The 12,168-nt window shown below is 49.8% G+C and overlaps 1 protein-coding gene and 1 long non-coding RNA gene across 5 annotated transcripts in view; one reads left to right on the top strand and one right to left on the bottom strand.

Moving 5' to 3' along the window:
• The window catches only part of GFI1B (growth factor independent 1B transcriptional repressor), a 15,033-nt gene extending 7,397 nt beyond the window's left edge, over positions 1–7,636 (bottom strand). Inside the window, exon 1 of one of the 3 annotated variants that reach the window (XM_068155939.1) lies at positions 7,556–7,636. Coding sequence is in view for 1 of the 3 variants with exons in the window: in XM_068155938.1 (XP_068012039.1) it covers positions 4,806–4,846 (41 nt within the window). In the remaining 2 variants the exon portion in view is untranslated. Of the gene's footprint in view, positions 1–4,805; positions 4,934–7,555 lie in introns of those variants that run through there. The other 2 variants (XM_068155941.1, XM_068155938.1) reach the window with 2 other exon arrangements.
• Positions 1–7,747, top strand: part of LOC137449921 (uncharacterized) — a 24,556-nt gene extending 16,809 nt beyond the window's left edge. For both annotated transcript variants that reach the window (XR_010989516.1, XR_010989515.1), the window contains exons 2-3: positions 2,924–3,059; positions 6,895–7,747. This is a non-coding gene — a long non-coding RNA (uncharacterized lncRNA). The remainder of the gene's footprint in view (positions 1–2,923; positions 3,060–6,894) is intronic.
• The last annotated feature ends 4,421 nt before the right edge of the window (positions 7,748–12,168 follow it).

Raw genomic sequence — 12,168 nt, forward strand, 5'->3', positions numbered from 1 at the left:
TCCTCTGTGACATGGCTAAACAGAATCAGAGAATGGTAGGGGTTGGAAGGGACCTCTGGAGATCAGTGAAGCCAACCCCCAGCCAAGGCAGGGTCACCTGGAGAAGGTGACACAGCAACATGTCCAGGCAGGTTTTGGCTGTCCCCAGAGATGGAGCCTCCACCACCTCCCTGGGCAGCCTGCTCCAGTGCTCTATCACCCCTAAATTAGAGAAGTTCCTCCTGATGTTTGGATGGAACTTCTGATGCTCAAGTTTGTGCTCCTTACCCCTTGTCCTGTCACTGAAAAGAGCCTGGTCCCACCCTCCTGCCACCCACCCTTGAAGTAGTGATCAGCATCGATGAGATTCCCTCTCCCTCTGCTCTTCTCCAGACTAAAAAGCCCCATAAGAGAGATGTCCCAGCCCTCTGAACAAACAATAAGGACAGAAACATCAATCCTAAGAGAGATGGAGCAGAACATGCCCTGAGCCACGGGGTGGGGTGGGTGACCTCCTTGGCTGTAGCTTGGATTCTGGCTGACAAACAAGTGCCGGGGTGCAGGAGGTTACCTTTTGGATCTGACTCAAATCTCACAAACGGTTGCAGTGAGGGGTTGGGAGCATCAAATGCTGAAATTTAATCATACCAAATTCCCTTGCAATGGAGCTGTTATCTCAGCTCCCCAGAGCCCAGCCCAGCCCACCCTGTGCCTGCTCCCCACGGCTCCTAACTGCTCTGACAGGAGGCAGAGACTGACAACAGGCTGGATGCTGTGTACAGCAGCATCAGCTGGCACCTTCTTTGCATGCACATTTGCATTTTCCTTTGTAATTGTTCTGGGCAGCAGCACTAAAAGCAAATCTTGTTGCATTTTACAGGAGAGGTCAGCAGTGAGCCCTGGCTGCCTTGATGGGAAAGTGACTTAGTAAGTTTTGGGCTGCTCCTGTGAGCTGTTGAAGTGTAACTGACTTATTCACTACAAAAACAAACAAACAAACAAGGAAAAGGCACAAAATTTGCTCCTGTTGAGTAAGAATGAGCTGAAGTAAGGACAGAGCAAGCCCAAGCAGCCAGGGATGGGAGAAGGTCTGCTCTGCTCCCCAGGGTGCAGAAGTGCCCCCACGCTCCCCTCCCACATTAGGCAGAAGCCACAGCCCAGCAGGGTTTCATAGTTTCATTCAGGGTTGGAAGGGACCACAAGGATCATCTAGTTCCAACCCCCCTGCCATGGGCAGGGACACCCCACACTAGATCAGCCTGGCCAGAGCCTCATCCAGCCTGGGCTTAAACACCCCCAGGGACGGGGCCTCGACCACCTCCCTGGCCAACCCATTCCAGGGCTTCACCACTCTCATGGTGAAGAACCTCCTCCTCACATCTAGCCTGAATCTCCCCACCTCCAGCTTCATTCCATTCCCCCTAGTCCTATCACTACCTGAGATCCTGAGCAGTCCCTCCCCAGCCTTCCTGTAGCCCCCTTCAGATACTGGAAGGCCACAATTAGGTCACCTCAGAGCCTTCTCTTCTGCAGACTGAACAGCCCCAACTCCTTCAGTCTGTCCTCATAGGAGAGGTGCTCCAGCCCTCTGCTCATCCTTGTGGCCCTTCTCTGGACACCTTCCAGCACCTCCACATCCCTCTTGTAATAGGGGCTCCAGAGCTGGACACAGTACTCCAGGTGGGGTCTCACCAGGGCTGAGTAGAGGGGGAGAATCACCTCCCTCGACCTGCTAGCCACACTTCTCCTGCTGCAGCCCAGGATCTGATTGGTTTGGTTTAAAGACCCAAGGGCCACGTTCACAGCGGTGCCTCCAGCTGAGGGGCCAGGCTGTGTGGAATTCAGAGGTCTGCTGGGGGCAGCTGGGTGGTTGTCCAGCACAACCAGCTGCTCCCCAGCCCAGCTGCCTTTGGAAATGCAGCTTGAGCTGCCTGCTTCCACCTGGCCTCCTGAGATTCCCACTGTTTCTCCTCCAGGGATAACTCTTGGTGTCTATCTATTTATTGGGGTTATTTTTCCTTCTTCTTCTGAAATGACTCACCTGATTTTTTTTTTTTTTCCCAAGAAATTTGCATGCAACTTGAGCTGAAAACAGAGCCCCAGAATAGATTTGCTCATTTTACAAAGAGGACAAAACAGTCCTGAGAATGAACTCTAAGCATGCCCTTGAGGGAAGTGCCACAGAAGTATCTTCTCGTATTTGCTCTCCTGGAACTGCCTAGTGAGGCTCCTCCCAAGTATCCTAAAGTGTTTCTCTGCCTGACAAAAGGCTGTGGGCACAGAAATACCTCCAGCTTGGCACAAGCACAGGAGTGGTCTGTAGTGAGTTGGACTCTTCTCCCTAGTCTCAGGTGATGGAAGGAGAGGAAATGGCCTGAAATTGCACCAGGGCAGGGTTAGGTTGGAGATGAGGAAAAAATTTCTTTGCTGCAAAAGTGGTCAGAGATTGGCAGAGGCTGCCCAGGGAGGTGGTGGAGTCCCCAGCCCTGGAGGTGTTGCAGAAAGGTGTGGCCATGGCACCTGGGGCCGTGGTTGAGTGGCTCTGGTGGTGCTGGGTTGAAGTTGGACTGGATGACCTTAGAGGGCTTTTCCAACTTAAACAATCCTATGATCCTATAACCTTTCTGCATCTAGCATAACCCTGCTCAGGCTGTCCACCTTCCATCCTAGCAGGAGTGCTTAGCTCAGGGGGTTCTTGCTGCTCCTGCTCAGTCCCAGGTGGAAGAGCTGTGCATGGAGCTGTGCTCTGCAATGAAAGACATGCCCCAAGTTCAAGTCCTGCCACAAACCCTTCCTACATGGAATTTCCACTCATGTCAAAGGGATTTTCCCCTGTGGTGGGGCAGGACAAGAGTCCACAATGGAGAGTATTCATAGCAGCAAGCTTCAGACACTGGGTTTCTTTGTGTGAATTAATCACCTAATTTCCCTGGGCTTCCCACAGAGTGGAGGAAGAACCTCTGGAAGCGAGTGACTGAACACGGAGTGGAAGCCTGCACCCAGCAACGCCTGCTGAAGAGTTGCTCCCCCTGCCCACCAGCTAGAAGACCACACAGCATTAGCAGGACAGCTCAGCCAAGGTAAGCTAGAGGTTGGAGAGAGATGGGTGGCACAAGCAGAACACCACATAGCATCAGGCACAAGCAGCCTTGCAGTGTTTCAGGGTAGCATCTGTACATGAGGTACATGAAGGCACTAAGTGCAGCCCCTCTTTTGTGACGGTTGTTGGAAGCTGATGCACATCAATCAGTGGAGTTACTCTTCTCGTTGTGTTTGCCCCAGTGGATGTGAAAGTCGAATTTGGTCCAGCACCTTGCCTGCTAGTAAGGGCCTTCAGCGAGCACAACGCTCTTGAATAGGCTGCTGAGCGTTACAAAAGGAAGTTACCTTCCCCCACCCCCTTTTAAAGAGAAAACAGGAACTGGGAGCCCAAAGCAGAGTTAATTAACAACTGCATTTGGGCTTTGTGATTCACGCAGCCGGCTGAGAGGAAAACTAGAAGCACAGATTGTGAGAGGGGAGAAAAAAAACCCAACCCAACCACCTCCCTCTCCCCCCCCTCCCTTGAAACTCAGACTATCCGCAGCAAGTGATCAGCTGCCGCTAATGGCTAAGGGGGAAAGGAGGGCTACAAACATTCTGCTGCATCTCAAAGCCGTTGCAGCTTCCAACAGGATTCAGCTTTCAACCTTTAGCTAAAAATTAAACTTTCCTCTCCCCCCCCGGAATTCGTTCTTGCCAGCCCCTGTAGCAGCATTTTTGTTTACCCTGATTGACAGATACCCAAAGGAATTTGTTGCTCCCCAAAATGGCAGTGGTGGCATTTTTTTGGATGTTAATGAACATTCTTATTTGTTTTGCCACTCGTGTGACTGTGCAGCGATGTAGTAATCTGCCCTGAGGCAAAGACAGCTAAAAGGAGCCCAGGGGAAAAGCTCTGCCGTGCTGTTGTGGCTCCCTGACTTGAAGCACCTTAGAAGGGCTTCTTGTAGCCTGTTCTAAATCACAGAATCAGAATCACACCATCACCAAGGTTGGAAGAGACCTCAAAGATCATCAAGCCCAACCTGTCACCACAGACCTCATGACTAAACCATGGTACCAAGTGCCACAGCCAATCCCCTCTTGAACACCTCCAGAGCTGGTGGCTCCACCACCTCCCTAGGCAGCACATTCCAATGTCCAACGACTCTCTCAGTGAAGAACTTTCTCCTCACTTCCAGCCTAAAATTCCCCAGTTAGATCTTAAAGTGGAACCACCACTGAAGTGTTCCCCTCCTGTGCTCAAACACAAAATTCCTTCATCCTCAAGGATGCTCTCTGCTGATTTTGCAGCCAGTCCCATGTAAAACTGTAATGTGAGACTGGGACACTGCAGCTCCTGCCACAACCACATTCAGAAGGGGCTTTTAGGGGCTGGTTTCTGACTCCAGGATCCTAATTTCACCAGATCCTACATTCCTCATGAGCTCCCACTTCTCAGCATGACAGCTCACAGTACCTAAAAGGACTCAAATATGAGAATATGAAAGGAAGGACAGACTATGGAGCTGTTCCCTCTGGTTCCTTTGGTGCCTCACAACAACCCCCTGATTCTGGCAACAGGTGCTTGCAGGGTTGTGCCAGGCTGGATCAAGAACCCAGTCTGCAGCATGAATTCCATTCTAAAGCTGATTTTCACCTTCCCCTTAATTCAAGCAATCCCAGTTTCAACTCTGCAAGGTCTCCTAGTGAAGTTGGGAATGCCACTGGCTTTAGCAAACTTTGCCTTAGGCTTCTGTGGCTAAATGGATTTCAGCAGTGCAAGCTGACAGAGATGCACTTACTGGGTGAGCTTGGACACCATTTGCTCTCCTGCTCCATGCATTGCATCAATCTGGTGGTGTATGAGGAGTGTCTACGAATAGCTAACTCCAGGTGCTGTAAGTTGTTAACACTGCTCACGAAGGCTAGGCTGAGGGTGGAGAAGAGAAGGAGAAGGGAGGAGAAGAGAAGGAGAAGGGAGGAGAAGAGAAGGAGAAGGGAAGGAGAAGGGAGGAGAAGAGAAGGAGAAGGGAGGAGAAGAGAAGGAGAAGAGAAGGAGAAGGGAGGAGAAGAGAAGGAGAAGGGAGGAGAAGAGAAGGAGAAGGGAGGAGAAGAGAAGGAGAAGGGAGGAGAAGAGAAGGAGAAGGGAGGAGAAGAGAAGGAGAAGGGAGGAGAAGAGAAGGAGAAGGGAGGAGAAGAGAAGGAGAAGGGAGGAGAAGAGAAGGAGAAGGGAGGAGAAGAGAAGGAGAAGGGAGGAGAAGAGAAGGAGAAGGGAGGAGAAGAGAAGGAGAAGGGAGGAGAAGAGAAGGAGAAGGGAGGAGAAGAGAAGGAGAAGGGAGGAGAAGAGAAGGAGAAGGGAGGAGAAGAGAAGGAGAAGGGAGGAGAAGAGAAGGAGAAGGGAGGAGAAGAGAAGGAGAAGGGAGGAGAAGAGAAGGAGAAGGGAGGAGAAGAGAAGGAGAAGAGGAGGAGAAGAGAAGGAGAAGAGGAGGAGAAGAGAAGGAGAAGGGAGGAGAAGGGAAGAGAAGGAGAAGGGAGGAGAAGGGAGGAGAAGAGAAGGAGAAGGGAAGAGAAGAGAAGGAGAAGAGGAGGAGAAGAGTGGAGAAGAGGAGGAGAAGAGTGGAGAAGAGGAGGAGAAGAGTGGAGAAGAGGAGGAGAAGAGGAGGAGAAGAGTGGAGAAGAGGAGGAGAAGAGGAGGAGAAGAGTGGAGAAGAGGAGGAGAAGAGTGGAGAAGAGGAGGAGAAGAGTGGAGAAGAGGAGGAGAAGAGTGGAGAAGAGGAGGAGAAGAGTGGAGAAGAGGAGGAGAAGAGTGGAGAAGAGGAGGAGAAGAGTGGAGAAGAGGAGGAGAAGAGTGGAGAAGAGGAGGAGAAGAGTGGAGAAGAGGAGGAGAAGAGTGGAGAAGAGGGGGAGAAGAGAGGGAGAAGAGGGAAGAAGGGGGGAGAAGAGGGAAGAAGGGGGGAGAAGAGGGAAGAAGGGGGGAGAAGAGGGAAGAAGGGGGGAGAAGAGGGAAGAAGGGGGGAGAAGAGGGAAGAAGGGGGGAGAAGAGGGAAGAAGGGGGGAGAAGAGGGAAGAAGGGGGGAGAAGAGGGAAGAAGGGGGGAGAAGAGGGAAGAAGGGGGGAGAAGAGGGAAGAAGGGGGGAGAAGGAGGGTGAAGAGGGGAGAAGAGGAGGAGGAGAAGAGAAGAAGAGAGGAGAAGAGAAGGAGAGGAGAAATAAAATAAAATGAAAGAAAATGAAATTAAAAATAAAATATAAAGTAAATAAAAAATAAACTATAAAGGAAAATAGAATTAATGAACTGAAATTTAACAATAGCAAGACAAAATATAAACCAAGGCCATGAAAATGAAAGAAACTAAATAACCTATAAAACAGAAAATACAGTGCAGAGAATGAATGAAATGAGACATGAAATAAAGGATGCAAAAGGTGAAAAAAAAATCATAAAATAGAAATCATTTTAAAATGAAATGGAATTGAAAAGGGAAAGACAATACACAAGAATAAAAACCAAAGCCAAACAGAGACATAATGAAATTGAAAAAGGAAAGGCAAGGCAGAAGAATAACAAATGAAATAAAATCAGAGAGAAAGGGTAAAAATGAAGCTTAAAAAAGGAAAGATTATGTGGAAGAACACAAAATAAAAATCAAATGGGACAGAAATCGAAGTAATAAAATGAAACTGAAAAGCGGGGGACCATGTATAAGAATACAAAATAACATCAAAGAGAACAGAGAAATACTGAAATGAAATGAATAAAATGAGAGACAATCTCCAAGAATGAAAAAAAAGAGAAGGAATGAAGTAAACTATGAAATAAAAGATCAAAAATGAATGAAATTAAAGACCATGAAATAATATTTTTCTTTTCTATGTAAAATGAATGATAAAGGAAAAGAAAAGTTGAAGTAGATGACCTCTAAGGTCCCTGCCAACCGAAGCCATTCTGTGACAACCCAATAAAACACCACACAATCTAACGTGCAAGATGGATGGGAAGCAAAAAGACCTAAAGAGGGGAGGCTGAATTCTCATCTAGCAAAACTGGCAGAGATTAATTGATCTCAGCAGACCTCGGGGGGCTCTTTCCTGAGTTTAAAGGTCTGGCCCTCTGAAAGAGCAGCTGAAAGGTAAAATTCAGCTTCTCTGAAGTCCAAAATTCTCCGGCTAGGAACTGTTCTCGCTGCCTGGATCTTGCTGGGACAGAGGCATCAGAGCCCCCTCACATCTTTTCTGAGAAAGTGTTCTTGCTGCCTGGATCTGGCTGGGACAGAGGCATCAGAGCCCCCTCTCATCTTTTCTGCTGGTTTTGTTCTGTTCTTCCCATTTTCACTGGGTGAGAACGAATTAGGTGCAGCGAGCGTCAGCGCGAAAGGCTTGAGCCAAGCATTATCATCAAGGACGCCTCAGCAAAAGTGCCTGGAGCGGCCACACGACTGCAAACAAGGAGCAAAGAGGGAGGGGAGGAGGAGGAAAAAAAGTAGAAAAACCACCTGAGAGCAATGAGGCAAAGCCAAGGGAATGAAAAGTGTTGAGAAGAATAAATCAGTCACCTGTTTGGGGGACTTGGCTTGACTGGATTCGCCTTGCAATCTCCCCAGACAAGCGAGCTGTCGTCTTCTCTCTGGACTCCTCTTCCACTTTTTCTCTTAGTTGCAGTCTGCTGAAATAGATACTTCTCCTTTTTTTTTTTTTTTTTTTCCCCTCTCTGGTTTGTTTTACTTTTTTCTCCCCCCCTTCTTTCTTCTTGCCCCTGTTCCCCTCCCTGATTTTCAATCAGATTATGTGTGTCAAAATCTGGCGGTGAAGGAAACAGCCAATGGAGAGGCAGAGCCCAGGCTCTATTTGCTTATCAAAACTTTCCAGGACTTTGAAAACTTGAAGAGAATTCACCGTGCCCGGCTCGAAACCCCTGGGGGGCAGCACCCTTCCACTTTGCCTGCTGCGGGGCTATCCCTCTGTCGCCTTGACAAAGAGCACGGCGCGGTGCAAGGCGGCTGCCAGCAGGGAGTTTTGCTGTCTTGTCCGTGCAAAAATAACCCCCAAAGAGGGAAGAGCAGCTCCTAAGAAACCTGTGTTTTGACACCACTTCATCCACGCATCATATCTTTCCCAAGCAGACACACACCATCTGTCTCACATACACACACACACACACACACACATCCATCCTTCAGCCTCATAAACAAAACCATCTAGCACATATGCAGGGAATTATTTGATTCCAGAGTGGATCTTTTATCTCCCCAGTTTCCAAGGAAGAAAAGGCAAACATGGATGGAAGAGTTACCAAGTCCCAGAGATGTGTGGCAATCAGCTGCCCCTTTCCTGGGTGGGTGTTTGTGTGTGTGTGTGTGCATTGCTCTGTGACACACAGCTGTATACAGGGGGGGATAGATAGAGATGGAAGAAAGCTCATTAAGCAGGCTCATTAAGCAGCATCTTTGCAACAAGCTGGTGGAGAGCAATAATAACAATTTGCACTTCTAAGCACTTTCAAAAACAAAGAAAGGAGGGGGGGGGGAAAGGAGGTTTAAAAATGGGTTTGCCGCCTTAGAAGAATTCATTGCTGAACCCCTCGAAGAATTGATTGCTGAAGCTCTCCCCTAAGGGCAGGTGGAAGGAGGGAGAAGGAAGCAGAGGGATTTCTCAGCTCACTCCCTTGTTCTAGAGCAGAAGAGAGAAGAGCAGCTGGAGAAGTGGTCTAGTACCTGCCTATGGCAGGGGGATTGGAACTTCAAGGTCCTTAATGTCCCTTAAGATCTTTAAGGTCCCTTCCAACTCAAACCATTCCATGATTCTGTGACTCTGGGATCCTTTGCAGAATGCTTGGGCACGACTTTTATTTGGAGACAAACAAGGAGAGCTGAACTCCCTAAATGCTTGGCAGGGGGAGGGAAGGAGGAATTCCTTGACTTCACCTATCCTGTGCTAACTACAACCTTCCTGCCCGTGCCAGGGCACAGTGGCAGGAGCTGCCTGTGCCCTTAGCTGTCCCCTGCAGCACTTCCAGCAGGCTGTGTGCGTGGCTGGAAGTGGGACAGCTAAGATGCTTCCTGAGAAGTTTATAATCTAAGACATATAGAAGCAGGCACGCAGCTGGGGAGTGCCAAGTGCTGGGACACCACTGCCAGAGAAATGCCTTTAGTTCTTACAATCACAGAAGTGTTTGGCTTGGAAAACACCTCTGAGATCATGGAGTCCAACCTTCAGCCTAAGAGCACCACGGCCACCAAACCATGTCCCCAAGTGCCATGGCCACAGGTCTCTTGAACACCTCCAGGGCTGGGGACTCCACCACCTCCCTGGGCAGCTTCTGCCAATCCCTGACAACTCTTGCAGCAAAGAAATTTCAAGCTATTCCCTCTTGTTCTATCACCTTTGTTTCAGGGAGGAGTTCTGCTCCTTGTGAGCATTTAGGGAGATCAGCTCTCCTTGTTTGTCCCCATGCATTTCACCAGGTGCTACAGCCAGCTGCATTAGAGCAGCGCTCGGTTCCCTCTCCCTGCGGCAGCTCGGGGTGCTGAGAGCAGCAGGAAGCAACAACCCTTCTTCTGCCCGGTGCCAGGGTCGGTGGGAGGCTGGGTGGTGTTTCCCTAGGGGAGCAGATGTGGTCCAGAGACACTCCGGACCCAGAGCAGAGGTATTCTGTGTCCCGGAGATGGTGGAGCCGAGCGCTCTCTGCTGGGACAGCCACAAGTCACAGCTCTTGTCACCGTGTCCTGTCGCTGCCCCGCGGCACCAGCCGGGCTCTGCAGCGGGGTTTGCTGCAGCCTGGGAGAGAGGAGCGAAGGCTTCACCCACACGGGGGAAAAAACCAAGAGATGCAGATTTTCATTTGAACCCATCTGCCACTTAGCGAGCACAATTCATTCTTGTTGTTTATAGGAGAGAACAATCCCTCTTGCCTCTTCCCTCCTCCCCTCCTTATTTATCTAGCTGGGTTTTGCATGCCAGAGCCGTTCCCAAGGCATTGTGTGCTAGGAGCTGATTTGCATCCCCTTAAACACAGGCATTTGAGGAATCGCCTTTCCCTGCTACCCAAACAAGCATTGTAACAGCAACCCAAAACAGAACGCTGCAGCTTCAGGGGCTTCACATGAAGGCAGCTACAGGAATCAAAGACAACAGGGAAATGACAAGCTGCTGAAAGGGCTGAGATGTTATTTTATGAAGCATTGGAGCTGGCTCCTGCCAGCAGCCCTGAGCTCAGACTGGCTGCAGAATGTGGCACTCAAACTCCAGGCAGCGAGAGCGAGTCAGGCACACCGAAAATGCCTACAGACAGCTTGGTCTGCAAAACCAGCCAACAGCGTGGCCATAGAGTGGGGAAGGTTGAAAAGTTCACCTAGTTGCAGGGGCACCTCCCACCAGCCCAGGTTGCCCCAGGACTCATCCAGCCTGGCCTTGAACACCTCCAAGGGAAGAGACATCCACAGCCTCCCTGTGCAACCTGTGCCAGTGTCTCACCACCCTCACTGGAAAGACTTTCTTCCTAGTGTCCAACCTAAGTCTCTCCTCCTCAAGCTTCAATCCATTCCCCCTCACTCACTCCCAGCCCTTGTCAAAAGTCCCTCCCCAGCTCTCCTGTAACCCCTTCAGGTATTAAAAGGCTACTCTAAGGTCTCCCCAGAGCCTTCCCTTCTCCAGGCTGTCCCCACAGGGGAGGTGCTCCAGCCCTCTGCTCATCTTTGTGATGCAATTCCCAATGTGCAAATGCTAAGCCCTCTGCAGCTCATAGAATCAAGAAGGTTGGAAAAGACCTCAAAGATCATCAAGTCCAACCTGTCACCCAAGACCTCATGACTACTAGACCATCTTATCCCAGTTCTATGATTCTATTGATGAGGTATTGGAACAGGTTGCCCAGGGAGGTGGTGGAGTCACCATCCCTGAAGGTTCAAGAAAGGTGTGGACATGGCACTTTGGGACATGGTATAATGGCCATGGTGGTGTTGAAGATTGGACCCAGTGATCTTAAAGGCCTCATGCAACCAAAACAACTCTCTAATTCTACCTGGGCTCACATGAGCTGACCCAGCTGGGCCAGGGTGGATGTACAGCAAGTCCTGCTTGGATCTGAGGACAGTTTGTGTGCGCTGCCATGAGTCCTTCCTACATGTCACACGCTCCAGTGCATCCTAAGTAAATAGATTATTAGATGCACAGCCCAGTAATAACAAACAAGCTAATTACAGCTCATCATGTCCATTCTAATGCAGGAGCCTTCCCTTTCCCATCTAGCTGCAAGCCCCTCCTGTAGCATCCATGTTTTCCTTTGTCAATTTGAATGTTACGGCAATTACACAGTCAAATAACCCAACTAATTGCTTCCAGCTCCGTTCTGAAGCTCATCCTAATTTCCACTCTTTTCTCTGGCAGATTAAATAAACATGTCTTCTGCACAGCAGGGGGAAAAAAACCCCATGTAAAATAGAAAAATACCACCCCTCAGTCCAGACTGCAATAAATATTAATTGCCATGCACAAGGCAGATTGGAAACGTGCTGGCTCCAAGCAGCTCCATCTCCTCCAGAAGCTGGATGACCCTACTGCAGGTGCAGCCTGGAGGATCTTGGCCCTGAAACATCACAAGTCAGAACTCAACCTAATGCTCCTCACATAGGGTCCTCATCTGCTTTTATTTTGCTACACCTACTCTCTTCTGTTACACCCAGCAATGTGTCCTCGTGGCCAAGAGAACCAGCAATATTCTGGGGTGCATTAAGAATGTGGCCAGCAGGGCAAGGGAGGTTCTCCTGCCCCTCAGCTCTGCCCCAGTGAGGCAGCACTTGGAGTACTGGATCCAGTTGTGGGCTTCCCAGGTCAAGAGAGACAGGGAGTTCCAGGGAGGGCTAAAAAAAGGTGGTTAGAGGCCTGGAGCATCCCTGTGTGGAGGAAAAGCTGAGAGCCCCGGAGAAGAGCAGACCCGGAGGGGATCTGATCAATGCTCAGCAAGAGCTAAAGGGTAGGGGGCAAGAGGATGGAGCTGGGCTCTTTTCAATGGTGCCCAGGGACAGGGCAAGGGGCAATGGGCACAAACTGGAACACAGGCTGGCATTAAGGAAGAAATTCTTTATTTTGAGGGTGCTGGAGTCCTGGAGCAGGCTGCCCAGAGAGGTCAGAGAGTATCCTTATCTGGAGACATTCCAAATCCACCTGGATG

The sequence above is a fragment of the Melanerpes formicivorus genome, unplaced genomic scaffold (genome assembly GCF_026170545.1).
Source record: "Melanerpes formicivorus ecotype bairdi unplaced genomic scaffold, bMelFor1.0.p_v2 SCAF_33, whole genome shotgun sequence".
NCBI classification, from domain to species: Eukaryota; Metazoa; Chordata; class Aves; order Piciformes; family Picidae; genus Melanerpes; species Melanerpes formicivorus.